Source organism: Zootoca vivipara, chromosome Z2 (genome assembly GCF_965207765.1).
Source record: "Zootoca vivipara chromosome Z2, rZooViv2.hap1.1, whole genome shotgun sequence".
Taxonomy (NCBI): Eukaryota; Metazoa; Chordata; class Lepidosauria; order Squamata; family Lacertidae; genus Zootoca; species Zootoca vivipara.
Window position 1 is genome coordinate 12,647,393 of NC_142585.1, and position 18,589 is coordinate 12,665,981.

Consider the following 18,589-nt stretch of genomic DNA (forward strand, 5'->3'; position numbering starts at 1 on the left):
GTACATGTGCTCAGTGTAGCATGTGAATAACAAGAGGGAGAGGGAGGGGGAGAGGGAGAGAGAAGTGGAGTGGGAGAGGTATTTACACGCACACACGCACACAAAGCCATACTTTCTCTAGAGTTCAATGCATGCTAATAACTCACACATGTTCTACAGGATAGTTACAATGAATGGAAACAAAAGCAAACAGAGGGTGGATGGGGTGCTCCCCCATAGCATTTTGGAACTGGTTCTCGCCATGCATGGTTGGGGGCCTAGATTGGCCTGTAGCCTTCCTGGAGTAGAACAGTCAAGGGCCAGGTGAGTTGAATTAGCAGTCACGGGACATGAGTTGTTAATTTGGCTAGAGATACAATAAGATTTATTGAAAGGGAAGGGATCAAGCTAGGCAGGAGGAGCAGGAGGAAAGATGCTATGGGGTTCCACCCTTGCATAGATTAAAGACAGCCAGAGCTCTGCCCAAAAAAGGATAGTAGCCATGGTGAGACCTATTTCTCTCTTGCCTCTACCCACTGGGTGAATGAATTGTCAGCCCATTAGGTGTATCATAACAGGGGTTTTGGCACTGGAGTTACCTTCAAGCCTGTTTGGTGGTTTTCATGCCGTGATTATTGATGGTGTTGTGGCCTCTTTTATTGCCAACGTGGGTGTCTACCTCTCTCTCTCTCTCTCTCTCTCTCACTCTCTCACTCTCTCACTCTCACTCTCACTCTCACTCTCACTCACTCTCACTCTCTCTCACACACACACACACAAAACAACATCTTCTCTTCTCAAAAAAGATCAAAGACTTGTTTTTATAACCGATATAACCTCATCTCCTCTTTCTTAGATCTCTCTCAGGGCGAATTGTTGGCGGCGTCTGGTGGTTCTTCACCCTCATCATTATCTCTTCCTACACTGCCAATCTTGCTGCCTTCCTTACGGTGGAAAGGATGGTGTCTCCCATAGAAAGTGCTGAGGACTTGGCTAAGCAGACCGAAATAGCCTATGGAACTCTGGATTCAGGTTCAACCAAAGAATTTTTTAGAGTAAGTTTCCTGGTTTTTGTTACAAAGACTAAACTATTTCATTATTATTATTATTATTATTATTATTATTATTATTATTAAATCACCCTTTATTCATTCGGCATGTTTGTGTATGTGGAGAAGGATTGCAGCTACTGGAGCTGCTCCATCTTCAGCCTAACACATGAACGTAATCTATGTGCATGAAACCTACATGCATGTAGGCACTGTGTGTGCAATTAAAAGCTCTGCAAAAGTTTCATGGAGAGAGGCTATGGATGTAGGGGAGAAGGTCCTAGCTCAATAGCAGAGCAGCTCAGACAGTAAGAATATGAGACTCCTAATACCAAGGTCATGGATTTGAACCCCACATTGGGCAGAAATGTTCCTGAACTTCAGGGGGTTGGGCTAAATGGCTCTCCAACTCTATGATTCCATGAGTCTATGGTTCTACATACCTTCCTTGAAGAAGGTCCCAGGCTCAAATTTGGCACCCCCAGGTAAAGACGAAAAGACTCCTAACTGAAACACTGGAAAGCAGCTGCCAGTCAGCATAGGCAACATAGGTAGAAATGGTGCTGACCTCCAGACAATGCTGGGCTCAAATCAGTGCCATCTTGCATGGCCAGTTGTCAAGGATGAGCGGAGTTGTAGATGGACCATACCACTTGGTACAAGGCAGCTTCCTATGTTCCTGTAGATGTGGCCCTGTTCAGGGTGGAGGGAAGATCCAGCAGGTACATTTCTCCTCCCCTTTTGATGTGATCACTATATGCTGATAAGTCTCAAAAGATTCTTTGTATATGTAAATATGCTTAACATTCCAGTAGCAGGCCTGGTATGGTACACTGTAAGTTTGTTTTAGAGGGAGTCTTTTCATAATTAAGTGACCTCGTTAACATGCCATGGCAAACCATAGTTAATGGATTGCCTTTCTGCTCATGTGGAGAGGAAACAAACCATGTTCCCTGGCCCAGCATTAGGTCTGAACCAGAGACCATGGTTTATCTCGACAATATGTATGGTTTGTTCTTGGCTTACTGACTATGGTTTGCTGTAGCAAAGCTAAACAAGAACCCTGATTGGAACATAGCACAAAGCCAGAGATTGTGATTCATTAGTTGGCAGTACAAGCAGGAAGGAGTGAACCAGCCCTCTTAGGCTCCTCTTAGATACTACTTAAGGCGATATCAAACTACCTTTGGCTTTCCACAAAGAATCCCAGGAACTGTAATTTGTAAAGAGTGCTAAGAATTGTTGGGATTCAAAGAGCTACCCCCCATTAACTGCAGCTTGTCATGCTGTTCAAACATAACAAGCTGTGGAGAGCCACAATTATGGCTTGTTTGAAATAAGCCACTTAAGAGACATGGCAGCTGGATTGTTTTGGCCAAATCATAGTTCAGATTAACCACAATTTAGGGTTTGGACACAACACTAAACTGTGGTTAATCAAAGCTAAAAGGAAATGTTTGCAGTCTCTGCACAGTTGCACAAGAAGAGATAGGTATATGAGCTCATATCTCATTAATTTTGCATTATACCAGGGCTAGGCAAAATGGTGTTCTCCATATGTTGTTAGACTCCAACTCCCATCAGCCCCAGCCAGCATAACTAATGCTTAGGTATGATGAGAGTTGAAGTCCAACAACATCTGGAGGATACCCCTGCATTAAACCATAGTTTATTGTGATGCCCATTTATTGTGAACATTACAATAAACTATGGTTTAATGCAGGGGTGTGTCATCCATGTGTTATTGAACTACAGTACAGCTGCAGTGAGTGATTAGCTGAAAACTCCCCCCACCATCTCTCCAGTTCTTCCTGCACCTTATATCTAGGAGTCTGTGCAACAAAGTCTCAACGCAAACACTCAAGGATATTTCCTTAGTGCTTTTTGGCAACTGTCTATTTTCATCTGCTATCTCCCTCTCCAGAGAATTGGATGCTATGACCCTTCTGTTGTCTTCAAACTGTGATTCAAGGGGTGGGTGGGTGGGTGGGTGTGGGTGTTTTAAATAAAGATCAATTGCTGGCAGATAGGAAAAGATGGGGGTGCATGCACCCCCTCTTCTGTTATCTAAAAAGAAATCATTCCTTTGAAGTAATGAAAGGCAAGTGTTGTTACAAGGTGTACCAAAAAGGAAATCATTAAATATCTGAATGCTGCAATGTACAATTAAAAGAACTGGGTGCTTTATTGCTATGTCTCTTGGAGGAAGATGCATCTGGAATTCTAAATAATATGTAAAGAGAAATCTAGTGCAATCAAGAGGAGGAGTTGGTAGAAGAGATGAAATTGACTGTGGCAGCTTAACTTGGGACTCCTCTGACAGCTAAAATAAGCACTTATGTACCTTACAACTTGGGGTCATAGTCAGGCTAAGACCTTGGGTGTTTGGATTTCAAATGGAACGTTTTCAGATAAAAAGTCCACTGAGGGCTGAAGACTTGGGTTGGGTCTGGGCCCAGAGTTAGGGCTTAAGCAGGAGATAGAGCAAGGGTGGGGATGCTGTGGGACTGCAACGTCCATTGCCCCTAGCCATTGGCCATGCTGGGGGAGGCTGAAGGGTGTTGAAGTCCAACAACTTCTAAAGGGTCATTGGTTCTTAATCCCTGAGCATGAGCTGAGGAAACAGGCTGATGCTGAAATGCATTGGACAGGAGGTCTTGCTCTGTTGACTAGATATGGGAGAATGTGACATTCTATTTTTTAATACTACATTGTTTACTGTTTCTTTACCCTTGAGTCCTTATCAGGGAGAAAGACAGGATGGTGGTGGTAGTGGTGGTGGTGGTGGTGGTGGTGATAAGGTGTGCCTGGCACTACCTGGGGATTTGTTGAAATATTGTGATCCCTGGTATGATTCAGCAAAGATCCATAGTGCCCAGCATCCTGTACAGTGGTACCTCAGGTTAAGAACTTACCGGTAATTCGTTCTGGAGGTCCATTCTTAACCTGAAACTGTTCTTAACCTGAGGTACCACTTTAACTAATGGAGCCTCCTTCTGTCGCCACGCGATTTCTGTTCTCATCCTGAAGCAAATTCTTAGCCCGAGGTGTTATTTCTGGGTTAGCGGAGTCTGTAACCTGAAGCGTCTGTAACCTGAAGCGTCTGTAACCCAAGGTACCACTGTAGATGCCTCCTGGAAGCCTATGACCATGAAGGCAATTGTGCCTCAAATAGTCTTGCTTTCCAGCAATTGATAGAGAGTCAGATACTGCCTTTGAACCTGGAGCTTCTCTACAGTCACTATGGCTGATAGCTGTTAACAGACTGCTCGTTTTCATCCATAAATTTGTCTAATCCCCCTTTTAAAGCCACTTAGGTGGATGGCCATCACCACATCTTGTAACATTGCACTCCACAAATTACATATTCTGTGGAGGTGTACTTCCTTGTGTTTCACTGGATCACCCACATCCAGATTCTAAAGTCATGAAATGAGGGATCTATTTTGCCTTAACCCCTTGTTCTCAACCTGCATCTTGTTATACCCCACCTTTGTTCCAAGCTAAAAAGCAATGAACACTTCAGCCTTTCCTCATATGACACATGCTCCAGTCCTTTGGTTGTTTGGATTGCTCCTTTCTGCTCATTGGCAATCTTCTTCCTCTTTCTTTCTGTGCTCAGAGGAGTATTCTGGTGCCTGAGCACAGATATGTCACTCAGCAAGTTCTTGGAAAAATGAAGTTCTTGGTTCATGTCCTAGAATCTCTGGCACGTAGCCATGTGCAGGTGAGAGGTGCCTAGGTTAGTCCAGTGTTTGGCCTCATTAGCAAAGCCCCAAAGCATTAGTCACTGATGTTGTGGTGTTGTTTTTAATGAAATGAGGAACACTTATTATTTGAAAGTGGAATCACACCAGCAATTCATTTTATGTGAACAGATGGTAATGAATTTCATCTGCTTCAGGACTGGGCATCATCCAGCCAGCAACCTGTTTTATACTGCTGACTGTTTCCCTAGCCATCATAATGGTTTGGTGGCTGGCAGTACTCAAACTTTATAAGCCAAACATTCCCATTCTTTTTTTTTAAAAAAAAAAAAACACCCTGAGTTCTCATGATATGGTGTTCTCATCTGTAGAACATACTTTATGCTCCAAATAGCTACTGAGCTCGTACAGCTTCCCAACTACAAGTTATCTGGCAACCAAAGGATTCCACTTAGTTATGTTGGCCACATGACCCAGAAAAACTGTCTGTGGACAAACGCCGGCTCCCTCGGCCTGTATAGCAAGATGAGCGGTGCAACCCCAGAGTTGTCTGTGACTGGACTTACCTGCCAGGGGTCCTTTACCTTTTTTTTGTTTTACTTATTTCTAGTTAGCAACACTAGGCCCTTTTGCAGCAATGCAACACTTACGAGGGTGGTGCTATAAATGGCAGTCAATGGGTTTCGTGCACTTTTATCCACATTCTGGAATGCTTTTATCCCGATGGGATAGACATTAGGAATGTTTTAGCATTTTTAGTGTAATCCTTGATTCTATTAAAAATAAACCCTTTTATTTCAAAATGTCCGAGGTGATCTTCTACCTCTGCTGTCCAATGCAGTATACCTCGGTATGTCTGTTGCTAGGAGTTGCAAGTGATGAGAGTGCCATTGCAGTCAGGTTCTGTTTGTGGGCTTCCCATAGACACCAAGTTGGCCACTGTGAGAACAGGATGCTGGACTAAATGGGGCCATTGGCTTGATCTAGCAGGCTCCTGTGGTGTAGTGGTTAGAGTGTTGGGTTAGGACCTGGGAGACCAGGGTTCAAATTGCCACTCAGCCATGAAGCTCCCGGCTGACCTTGGGCTTGTGACTGTATCCCTTAGCCTAACCTACCTCACAGGGTTATTGTGAGGATAAAATGGGGAGAACTACTGTATGTATGTCACCTTTAGCTCCTTGGAGTACAAAGTTATTGTTGTTTTGACAGCACATTGCATGACTAAAAACTGAATTCATTGCTATTGGCCTTAGGAGAATGTAATTATTGTGTTAAAGTTGCATAATGAATCTGATTCTTTCAGTACATCAGAATTAACAAGAGGATGATAGAATCCATAATTAGCACAAAAATAGCATGGTGTTGCCATTTGTTTTTGATAATTCCAGTAGATCCAAGTGACCCTTGCACCCAGTTACCTCGCTGTCTCTCTTACACACACACACACACCACATACACACAGTGCATTTTAAAGCAGGAATGGGGAACCTTTTTCAGTTACACTCTCTTCCAGACAACCTTCCAGGGGACACATACCAGCGGTGGGCAGGACACAAAGCAAAAGTAGGTGGAGCAATTAAAGTAGGCTAGTTACCTCTCTACCCTCCCTCTAAGCAAGCAAGAACCATTATTGAATCTCAATGGCACATTCTAGTCAGGCAAAAAACACTCAAAGAGGGTGCACATCAGGCCAAGGGGAAAGGAATGTGGCCAGGGAATGGGTGCAACCTGTGGAAAATACCAAGTACCAGACAGAGGGGTCCAGAGGCCTGCATTCAGTCCCCAGGGTTGAAGTTCCCTACTCACAGAATTTAGTGGGAAATTCAGAAGTGCAGAGTAACTTCATTATGGTCTCAGCCACACACTCTTCTAAGATTATACAATATTCTAAGATTATACATGAATAATCATTAGAGGGACCCAGGTGGCGCTGTGGTTAAACCACTGAGCCTAGGGCTTGCTGATCAGAAGGTCGGCGGTTCGAATCCCTGTGACGGGGTGAGCTCCCGTTGCTTGGTCCCAGCTCCTGCCAACCTAGCAGTTCGAAAGCACGTCAAAATGCAAGTAGATAAATAGGAACCGCTACAGCGGGAAGGTAAACGGCGTTTCCATGTGCTGCTCTGGTTTGCCAGAAGCGGCTTTTCATGCTGGCCACATGACCTGGAAGCTATACGCCGGCTCCCTCGGCCAATAATGCGAGATGAGCGTGCAACCCCAGAGTCGGTCACGACTGGACCTAATGGTCAGGGGTCCCTTTACCTTTACCTTTACCTAATCATTAGAGATGCATTGTAATGACCAATGCAGGTCTCCATATGTTGCTTTTCAGCTAGATCTACTTTTTCATGCATATGTACATGGGCAAATGATTTGGAATGTTCCAATATCTTCTTTTGGAGTGGCATGCTTTTCTTGAAGTTCCATTGTATGTGGCAGAACTTGCACACCATTTTCTTGAAACTGAAGTGTTTCAATATTGTGTTTTCAATATTGCCAAGAGCTTAACTTTGGAGCATACAGGAAAAACCACTACACCTTTACACACAGCTCCCTTCACTCTGGCTTCAGTTAGTGCAAAGAGTGAGAATATTCCTTTTCAGTGGCTACAAATTTCCTTTTTCATGTTGATTAGGCATCTCTAGGTTGCTGAAGACAGGGACCCTACTAGGGCCCTGCTGTAGAAATAGTAACAGGGCCTCGACCTCCTGGACCCCAGACTACTGCACCTCTGCCCACTCCTGGTCCTAAAGTGAAATCTTTTATATCTTCATAGCAAAATTTGGCATGGCTGATAAATGGTCTCTTTGACTTGCATCCTGCAAATCTTCCCTCCACTCCATTTAACCTTTAATTGTGATTTGCAACACACACATAAGCAAATTTCACTCACTATCTCATGAATATTTGCTTGCAGAAGACACTGTGAGACCTGAGACTTTGTGCAGGTCAGAGAGCAAAGCATGAATTGCAAAGTTGTTGCAGCAGAGCTTCAGCTAACGGGTTAACTTGGTAGCTAGGAGAATGTATCACTAGAGCAAAGCAGTCAGAGCCCCAGGGAAATGCAATCACTCCCTGTTCCCGTGTTCTACTTTTGGGAGAACAACTACGTGATAATGATAGTGACATTGCCTGAGATAGTTAAGGCTCCATATTCTTCCCCCCACCCCCTAACTTACTGTACCACTTTATATAACTGCTGTGTCACATGAATAGGTGCTTGTTAGAAGAAAATATATAGCTTCTCAGTAGGGACACAAGTGTGCAGGTGATGAGTTGGTTAGATTATTAATTGATGAAAGACCTTTTGAGCGATTGAAGAGGCGCCCTAAATGAATAATAGGTATTTTTACAACTTTTTTTTTAAAAAAAGCTTACAAACATCACGAATGGTAGATCCTTTCACAGAAGAGAAGTCCAGCTCTGTACTGTATATGCCTCACTTAGGATGGCAAAGAATCCTTCAGAACTTTAGAGACTACCATTGATTATTATGGCATAAGCTGCTTGAAGTGTTTTCCTGTGTCTGCATGCATTGGATGGAGTAGAATGTAATCTATGAAAGCTTGTATCAAGGGAGGGGATTCTTTTTCAGCCTGGGGGCTGCATTGCCTTCTGGGCAGCCTTTTGGGGGAGGCCACATGTCAGTGGTGGTGAGAGGCCAGAGGCAAAAGCGGACAAAGCAACAAATGTAATATACCTTTGTACAGCATACTTATCCAGTCCTATCTTTATCAAGTCACTCAAAAAGCTGTATCAGAACTCAAGGACGCATTCCAATCAGGCTAAAAAACAGGGTCTGTGATGGGGAGAGTGCTGAGAGCCTGGAGTGATGCATTTGGCCCCAGATCCTGTGTTTCCCCACCCCAGCTTGCACCATAATAAATTTGTTATTCTTTAAGGCACCACAATAGCTTGCTTTCTTTCTTTCTTTCTTTCTTTCTTTCTTTCTTTCTTTCTTTCTTTCTTTCTTTCTTTCTGTTTTTGCTGCTGCTGACCAAAACAGCTACCCATCCAGGCATTTTTTAATATAATGATAACAGACACAATGCATGTCAAAACCCAAAAACGACAATTGTTAAATTACTTGCTTACTTACTTACTGCCCAAATAACTTGCCTTCTACAACCCAAAACTGTCCAAATTCACCTGAGGCTTTGAGACACTTGGAATGGAGCAGTCCAGTTTCCACATTAGTGTCTGCTTGGCATGGTCGAGATCACTGGGGGATGCCATAGCTACGGGGGGGCTAGCTGGGTTTTTTGCCCTGGGTCAAGCCTCCAGAGGGGTGCCATTGAGGCTCCCAGCCTGTGTGTGCATGTGGGGTGGCGCCAAACTGTGTCTTTGACCTGGGTGTAATAAAGCCTAGTTTTGCCTGTGCACTGGGACTGGTTCTTGGTTTTTTTTCCATCTCTCTGTGTGTGCATGTTAGAGTGAATAGAAGGCAACTTGGCAGGGCTGGGGAATCTTAGACCCGGTGGCTTCTCTATTTTGGCCTAGGGAATTTCTTAAGGCCACACCCCTTGCCTCTAGGCCACAAGCCCCCTCCTTAGGCCACACCCCTTACAAGGCATGCTACTCTGGTGCTTTTGGCTGGCTGGAATGTGCCCTTGAACTGCAACAATGGTCTTGCTTGCCTAGGTGAAGAGATGTTTGTGGGTTGGGGGGGGGTTGTAGAAACCTCTTTCTTATGTACTACGCTTGGATCCTAGAACAATAGGCAAGTAGGATTCTAGAATGCAACAACTGATTGGCTTGCAGGAGAAGACCAATCAGGCTCCAGGACAGGACCGTCTTAAGTATATTTGGTGCCCTGGCGCCATGGTGCGACGGATCCCTCCGGTGCTCCCACCCTGACCCGTTTCCCAGCGCAGCAGGCGGGCAGAGCTGCGCGGGCGCAGCACACAGCGCAGCAGGCGGGCGGGCAGGCGCCCTGGCGCCCTGCGCCACCCAGCCTGGCCGTAGGGCCGGCCCTGCTCCAGGAAGAAGTTAATCAGCCTATTGGGCTGGTAGGATCGTAGAATGCAACAACTGGTTGGCCTGTAAGAAAAGACCAATCAGGCCCCCATGCTTAAATACTTCTTTGAATCTTCCTGCCACACTTGCCGTCCTCTCCTGCCACACCAGGGTGGTGTGTCCCCAACTCACAAGCCACTCCATACTCAAAAGACGCCAAAGCTGCTCTTGGGCACTTTCTGTGTCATCCTAATCAACTGCTGAAGGTAGTTGTGCAAATGAAAAGGGAAGAACCCCTACATATTCTGGGACTACAACAAGGTGCAATAAGCAGTTAACATCCATAAAGTTGGGTGCCCATTTGGCCAAAGCACCAGATTCTGTGCAGGATGAAATGATGTTTGTTATTTTCCTGCTCTATCCTGCTCTATCTTTGGGGACAGGAGATTCATTGGAGAAAGGATTCTTTGCTTGTATCCTCTGGGCATCTCACTTAGCCTCTGAGCTCTTAGCATTGTACACCGCACTAGGTTTCCAGAGCAATCTTGTAATGCTCCCAGGGCCTAACAATTTCTTCCCTGCAGGCAAAGCAAGAAAATATAGGAAGTGATAGCAGTCCCAGCACACAGAAGGATCTCTCTTATTCTTAACTATTGCTTACCAAGAACAAACCTTGGTCACAGCTAGGGAAGGGGGGGGGGAGAGAATTCAATTTAGTTCACATTTAATGACAAACCTACTTAATTCATGCTTTCCAAAACATGGGAACCAAAATACCCACCATCCTTCAAAATTCACACTCTGCTGCGTTTTTTTAAAATAAAAAATCAAGATTCCCTGTGCTCTGCTCCACTCCCTCTATCTTCCTGCCCAGGGTAGTCCTACCTTCTGCCTGCACCTCAGAGCTGGGTCAGCAGCCTCTCCTCCTCCTCGCTTGCTCTCCAGCAACCACTACAAGCTGCCCAAGGGAAGAGGGTGGTAGCGATGGCCAGGGAGAGGTCAGGGAGAAGCCAGGGGGAGGCAACAGAATGTTCCCTTGCAGCTGCAGCTGCCACCACTACCTAGGACAAGCACCGGCTCAACCTCCTTCCCAAGCTTGGCGACAGTGAAGGAAATAGGGACATTCCACTGGTGGAGGAAATAGCACTGGTGGAGGAAATAGGGACATTCCAGGCTCAAATGTGAACCTGGCTGGCTTTTCTAATTTTGGGACTGTCCCTGGTTAATAGGGACACTTGGAGAGTGTGTTGTTCTGATTGAGTGCTAAAGAACGGGTTTTCTTGGGGAAAGACAAAACTGCTCAGACCCATGGCTAGAACGCACAAGACAAGTGGGAAAACTGCTCAGACCTGCCCTTTCTATGCATGGGACAAATGGAAATGTGGATGAGCCCTAGCTCTGGTCTAGAGGACTTTAGACAGTCCTAATTGGAGATGCTGGAGATCTTATTTGGGGATTTAGTGGAGCCTTATGGGTTGAATCCAACTAAGTTTTTACCCACAGTTGCCCCACTGAAATTAATGGACTTATGTTAGCCACATCCTACTTTGAGTAGAACTAACAATGAATACATGCAAAGCTCTATTACTGAGCCAAGTAGCTCAAGGCACTTGTCTGTTTTCTGCAGTGAAAATAGTGTGGTAGTCTTCTTAATTATTTCTGGAGGAGTTTCCGAAGGAGCATCAGGAGTTGCTGATAATGTCTATTTATAATCTACAATAAACATTTGGTTGTAGAAGGTAGTTTTAATCTCTCTGAAGGCCTACATGAAAGACTTAGAAATATGTTTGTATTTGAACTGTCCCTAAAAACTCACACATGCAAAACAACCCCCCAGAAAGCTATCATCTTTATCTCTTGAAGTTGTAAGAAAAATTTGCCTCTGGACTTCTAAAGAGCAGTATCAAAAAAAGGAAAATGGATTTTGCAGAGTACATAAGAGAAATCACTTCCATTTGTGGGCTTCAACACTTGGCTTCTCTCCATGTGTTTATGATGAGGGCAAGCTGAATGTAGGAAGCTGGATCGGAAGGAAGTCTTTTATGTACCACTGCATTTACACCAGGATACAATAATTACTTCAGGCCACTGAACCCACTTGAGTTGAGATCAGAGTAATAGGGAAAGGACTGTGGCACAGTACAGAGCACATGCTTTTACATGCAAAAGGCCACAGGTGATGGTGATGATTCAGTTGCTTGAAACATAAGAAGTCACCAAGGAACTTGCAGGATCTTAAAGCATGACATTAAAAAATCAGAAAAAAGAACAGTGCATTGTAATAAAAGCAAAACAGCAGCAAGCCCCATTGTGTTCATTTGCCAGCCTGATTTGGATTCCAGTGGGCATTTGTTCCTCTACAAACCAGCAAAACTCACTGCAATGCCAGCCTGGGAAAACACCCATTTCCAGGTGTGGTTTGAATATAAACAATGCCTGCAAATGGCCAGCTTCAAAGGGGCTTGCTGTCAAAGCCCATCAGCTGATCAGTGATGTCGCTGAGCTGTGCTTGCAAAGAAACAATCAGGGCACACTTGAAGTTCCCCAACATTCCGTTGCAGCTGCATCTTATATATGACATCTGGTGTGGGGCTGGTGGGTGTGGTTTAAAGAAAATGGCCAGACAAGGAACCCTGCCATGCCTGCTTAAGCCCATGGACCTGATTTTGCTCACAGCAGACTAAAAGTTTGAAATAGAGAGTTATATTACTGATGGTCTTGGGAGGCTCACTGATTTCCTGCAAAAGGTTTGAACAATGTGCACTGCTAAAACAGTTGCTTACTATTTAATACAGTGTTTTAGTATACCCTCCCTGCTGTGTATATCATCAGCCAAACTGAACTCCTGTGGTCTCAGGGCTGCATTTGAATCTACTCAATGGAATGTGAAATCCCATTTTCTTTTCCTTTTTTTCCTGGCATGGGGATTCCGTGATGGGGCAGGGTGGAATTTTAACTGCTGCTTTCTCCTTGCTGGGCCAGCGGTTCAGAGAAGAAGAGTACTACCAGAAGAAAAATTAACAACCCCACCTGGGGCTAACATATTTGAACTATGTTTTCCATACTTGTTCCCCATCAGCTCTTATCAGCCAGTCGCCCTTTTTTTATGTAAAAAGGCAGAGACACACAACCCAATTCACCCATAACAGCACAGATGCAGGGAGAATAAATATAGATGCCCTATTTGTGCTCTCTTGTGAACCTTGACTATCAGATTCAGGTTCCACACAGGTGTTTGCAACGAGGCCTGCACCATTTATCCTAGACCAGAGAAGGGAAACCTGTGGTTCTCCGGTGATTGTTGGAGTCCAGCTCAGCTCCAGCCAAGGATGTTGACAGCAATCTCTGGAGGGCCACAGTCTGTCCTGTGGGAAGAAGAGAGGGAGGGAGGCTGTGTTATTCTTAAGGGGAGAATGCTTAGCTAGCTCACTCCCAGTGCATCTGGTTGGCCCTCGCCCAGCAGTGTAGCTAGCCACCTGGGTGCCCGATGCAACACGGGTCCTGCAGCCGGGGGCGGGGCGAACTGCCCATCGGGGTGAGGCAAGCCAATGCAGGGCGCACTGTGTTGAGCCTCTCCGCAGCAGCCTCCCCCTCAGCTGTAGGGCGGCTGAGCTGAGGAGCATACAAAAGCCCTGGGCTGCTCGAAAAAGCAGCACGGAGCTTGCAGGCAGTCCGCCCGCCACCTCCCCCTCAGGAGATCCAGGTCCTGCGGTGTGGCGCTCAGTGCCTCACACCTCACCTAGCTACCAGTGGCGAAGGAAGGGGATGCGGTAGGTGCGGGAGTGTTTTGGTTTTTTTAAGTGTCATGAGCCTAATTTTTAATTATTTAAAACACACATTTTTGCCATTTTGTCGCACACACCCCTCAGTGATGACACCCGCACCGCACCCGCCTTCGTACACCCACTGCCACATCATATGGTCTGGTTAGCTCCTATGATCTATGGATTTTTGCATGGTAATTCTGCACATTCAGTGGATTTTATGATGCTTTGGTATTGTAGGATGATCTGTTGTATTTAATGTTTCCACTTCATTTGCATAGCAGCCAACCAGTCTAGGGGCTGAGGTCCATTCAGACCCCCAGTAAAATATTCGAGGGCTCCGGAGCCCCCAAAGTTGAAGAGCATTGCCATTCAAATGGTGTGTGTGTGCCCCATGTCATATGATCAGTTATGCAGGACGGGGCTTAACCTATTCCCCTCCCCATCTTCAATATTTCATTGAAGTTGGCACCCCTGCTCACTTGTCTAGATTTTGTCTTTTATATAGTATTGCTTAATTTTGCTGGATTTGGGGGACATTGGAAGCTGCCTTATACTGAGTCAAACCACTAGCTCACCAAGCACAGTATTGTTTAATTTATTTATACATATGTGTTTTTTTAAAAAAATATATATTATTTCATTTTTAAAATATCAAAGTGGTTTACAACAAAAATGCATAAAACCATACCGTAAGAACTATCTCTAGAAGTCTGCACTGACTTTCAGGTAGTCTCTCCCAGCCTTACCAAGAGGTGTCAGGGATTGAACCTGCCTGGGACCTTCTGCATGCAAAGCAGGTGTTCTACCCCTCAGCTAGGGCCCCTCCCAAAACCGTAAATCTCTTTCTGATCTCTTTCTTGATGAAAAATGGTACAAAAATATTTGTATGAACGGATTAAACATTTGAAGAAAATAGATCAGAAGCAGGGGGGAATGGCCTATGCTAGTGGTTCCCAAACCATTTCCCCTATGGACCTCCTGAAAATTTCCAAGAAATTTGGCAGACCACTTAATGATATTTCTGCTTGTTTTAGCGATTTCAAAGAAGTGTTCTAGATGCTTTATTGTTTTTTTAATTGCATTTTTATTTCTTCCTTTATTTCTTGTGTTGCATTTTACTTTATTAGACTTTGAATTCCATAGAATTCAACTGTTATACAATAAAATGCAATATAAGAGATAAAAGAAGCAACAAAAGAAATGTGAAGTCTGAAGAAGTGTGCATGCACACAAAAGCTTATACCCAGAACAAACGTAGTTGGTCTCTAAGGTGCTACTGGGCAATTTTTTCATTTTTTTCATTTTTTTCAACAAAAATACAGTTAAATATCATCATGAGTATTCATTGCAGACATTCCACGGACCACCTGAAGGAAGCTCAGTGGTCTACAGGCCACAGTTTGGGAACCCCTGGACCCTGCTAAGAATTTTGTAAAGTGAGAAATTGCATGTTAACCTTTCCTTCTTCCTCCACCCCACCTTCCTATCTTCTACAGAGATCCAAAATAGCTGTCTATGAGAAAATGTGGTCGTACATGAAGTCAGCAGAGCCATCTGTATTTGCCAAAACAACAGCGGACGGGGTGGCCCGCGTGAGGAAATCTAAGGGGAAGTTTGCCTTCCTGCTCGAATCGACCATGAATGAGTACATTGAACAACGGAAGCCTTGTGACACAATGAAAGTTGGTGGGAACCTGGATTCCAAAGGCTATGGTGTAGCAACTCCCAAAGGCTCAGCATTAAGGTGGGTGGAATAATATAACAATATCCATGTTGTTATAGTATTCCACCTACCCTGATGTATTGTGTTGTCTTTTTCTTTCTTGTGGATTTGAGGTAAACTTAAAAAAGTTTTCAACAAAAAATCAGTATTCCATGAAGTTAAATAAGACGGTAAATTATGGTTTCATTGACTTTAATGCATCCATTTTTTTTCTAAATGTTCTCTCCGTGTTGTCCTTTCCGATTGTTTGTTGCTGTTTTTAATTTTACAGTCCAGTGGCTTTTTTCAATTTAAATGGTAAAAGCCCAACTTAAAAACCGCCATACGTGACGGGTGTTAATTGCATGACGTGGTGTTCTCGTCGCCTCTTTTTTTAAAATCTCCTCCTCCTCCTCCTCCTCCTCCTCCTTCTCCTTCTTATTTTTTCTCAAAAGACAATTTCCCCATCCCGCACACTTCCGTTTTTTAAGCAAATGTTTAGATCCTCCATGCCACCTTTCCAATATTTAAACCCTGTTATTTGCTGTAACAAACACGTTCTCTATATAGCTCCATCTCCCTGTGAAAAACCAAAAAGAAAAGAGAGAGAGAGAGAAAGAAAAGAGGAAACAAAAATTACCGGCCAATTTGTCCTCCTTCTGCTCCTTTCTTTATACGTTTTTTAACGACTTTAACCGAGCATCTGTGCATTATTCTTACGAGTTATGTTTTATCGTTTCAAGAAATGCTGTTAACCTGGCAGTATTAAAACTGAATGAGCAAGGCCTCTTGGACAAATTGAAAAACAAATGGTGGTACGACAAAGGAGAGTGCGGCAGCGGGGGAGGTGACTCCAAGGTCAGCCTCAATGTCACCACAATCGGGTACCTTAGTCAAGAGTAATCGGCAAGGCTGTTATTTTATGCATCAGGGAAAAAAGAGCCTGGAAGATGAGAAACCATATTGAAACCATCATGTTCAAGTCACTTGCTTCTCCAGTAGCTTGCATGGCTCAGGGAGGGGGGTTTTTTTCTTTCTTCCCCCCTTCCTTTGCACTGCTACCATTGCAATCAATCCTGGGTCCTTATTTAACTAACAGAGAGAAAGAGAGAAGAAACCAGACTGAGGGATTCATCCAATGTTTGTCATACTCAAGGTAGGCCCACTGAAATTAGTGGGCATGGTTAACTGAGGTCTGTTAATGGCAATGGGTCTGCTCTGAGTATAACTTCGTTGGATGCAGTCCAGGGAATCCTCTCTTGTTGCATTCGTTGAGTTGGATGTAGTTATATGATGGGTTACGGGTTGAGTGGGATAGGTGATATGAGTCTCTGCTTATACACCAGCGGTTTTTACTGGGTCGCCCGTCCCCGTTTGTATGTGGCCTCTGGTAGGTGTGGCAGGCAGATATTTTTCAAGGATTCACTCTTCAGATTCCAGCCAAGGTTGCCAAATGTTAGCCTTGTGTCTCCATTGCATATCTAGCACAGGGCACTGAGTATTTCCAAAAAAAAATAGAATTTTCGCAAGTTACATATTAAAGACTAAGAAAATGTGGGGGAATATTTAAGTTTAGAAAGTTACATTTAAAAAATCATATTGTTTCTGGATTTGCTGGCTCTTTAAGCTGATAGTTTTTCATTGCTAATTTTTAATATGTATTGTTGTACATATATAGCTCAGGTAAGGTTAATGGATACTAGGATAGTTAAATAACCAGATGCTCAGCTTGTGATTTGTTAGAAAGAAAGAAACAATATCCATGTTGAATTTTTAAAGACACGTTTTTTAAAATTCGGTTGCTACTTCCTTCCCTGACAAAATACCCCGTGCCTTCGAGATTTGCAGATCCTCCAAGTGTCCCTGTTTACCACGAACAGTCCCGGATTTACTGAAGCCATCCCAGTTTCTGATTTGATCCCAGAATGTCCCACTTTTCTTTAGGACATCCTTATTTTCATTGGAGAAATGTTAGCGAGTATGGTTTTATGTAACCCAAGGAGATAAGCAACTATGCAACCTTTAGAAGACATCTGAAGGCGTCCCTGTTCTCATTGGAGATGTGTTGAATGCTATGGATTTGCCTAAAAGGTGCATAGGAGTTTCCCCCACCAGCAGATATTGTGATGATGCTATGCAAGTAGGCATTGTGGTGTGCATTGTTTGAAGGTGATACACCCATGGCTTGTTCCTGCAATACAATGCATGTTTCAGTTTCACAGCCCTTTGTCAAATCTAATAACCCAGCTAGGAAAGGGATATTTCATTAAATTAATCCCATTAATTGAAAAGTTATACCCTGAAGAATTCCATTAAATTCTCTGGGCTGCTGTTCCCCTCCCCCCCCTCCATGCAATCTACTCTTTAAAAAAAAAGAGCCAACAATAATTTGTAATTATTTTCTGTAGTTAACAAACCCACTTGCAGGAAGATTATTGATGGGAAAACGTGCAGGCAGTTAATACAGCTCCCCCCTGAATTTCTTCATAAATGATGCTTCTATCAGCAGAGCAAGTGCAATAATCGTTTACTTTAATCATATTGGATAGCAGCAAAAGCTGTATATGATTAAAACAAAGGAAGTTTTATGCCATTTTCTTCACTTCTCTAGTCATTACCACCGGGAATAAAAGCTAGGGTTGGGGAAATATCCAAGTATACATCTGAGCTCAAAGGCTTATTCCGTAGCCCAACATTTACTTTAATGTAACTGATGTGAGTTTATGAAATACTTAAATTCCCTCTTGTTCATGCTGTCATATTAGGTAAGGTGTCCAGAAGGAGTAGAATTTGGCTTGCGAATGCAATGCTGAAGCAGATCACAACCTTCTTTTGAGAGTCTAGGTAAAAAGATATGTTACTCCCTCTGAATAATGTGATATGGCTGGTTTGTTTGTTTGTTTTACATTTATATCCTTCCATTCCTCCAAGGAGCTCAGAGTGTGGGAGGGGCATACACAGTTCTCCCCTTCCCCCATTTTATCCTTACAAAACAAACATGTGAGGTAAGTTAGACCAAGCCCTATTGACTGGCCCCAGTCAAGTTTCATGGCTGAGTGGGGGTTGAACTCTGGTCTCCTGGGGCCTAGTCTGTTGCTCTAACCACTACACTATATTGGCTCTCAGTGAATAGTATTCATGGTGACCATATAGTGCCTCTGAATACCAGTTGCTGAGGAACAATGGTGGGAGCAAGCTATTGCTTTCTTTTCCAGCTTGTGGGCTTCCTGTTGTTGTTTAGTCATTTAGTCGTGTCCGACTCTTCATGACCCCATGGACCATAGCACGCCAGGCACTCCTGTCTTGCACTGCCTCCCGCAGTTTGGTCAAACTCATGTTCGAGAACACTGTCCAACCATCTCATCCTCTGTCGTCCCCTTCTCCTAGTGCCCTCAATCTTTCCCAACATCAGGGTCTTTTCCAGGGAGTCTT

General features: G+C 44.0%; 1 protein-coding gene across 2 annotated transcripts in view; it reads left to right on the top strand.

The window, feature by feature from the left end:
* The window catches only part of GRIA3 (glutamate ionotropic receptor AMPA type subunit 3), a 191,337-nt gene that overhangs the window by 139,988 nt on the left and 32,760 nt on the right, over nt 1-18,589 (top strand). For both annotated transcript variants that reach the window (XM_035112435.3, XM_088664497.1), the window contains exons 12-13: nt 836-1,034; nt 14,952-15,199. In XM_035112435.3, the coding sequence (XP_034968326.1) occupies nt 836-1,034; nt 14,952-15,199 (447 nt within the window). The remainder of the gene's footprint in view (nt 1-835; nt 1,035-14,951; nt 15,200-18,589) is intronic.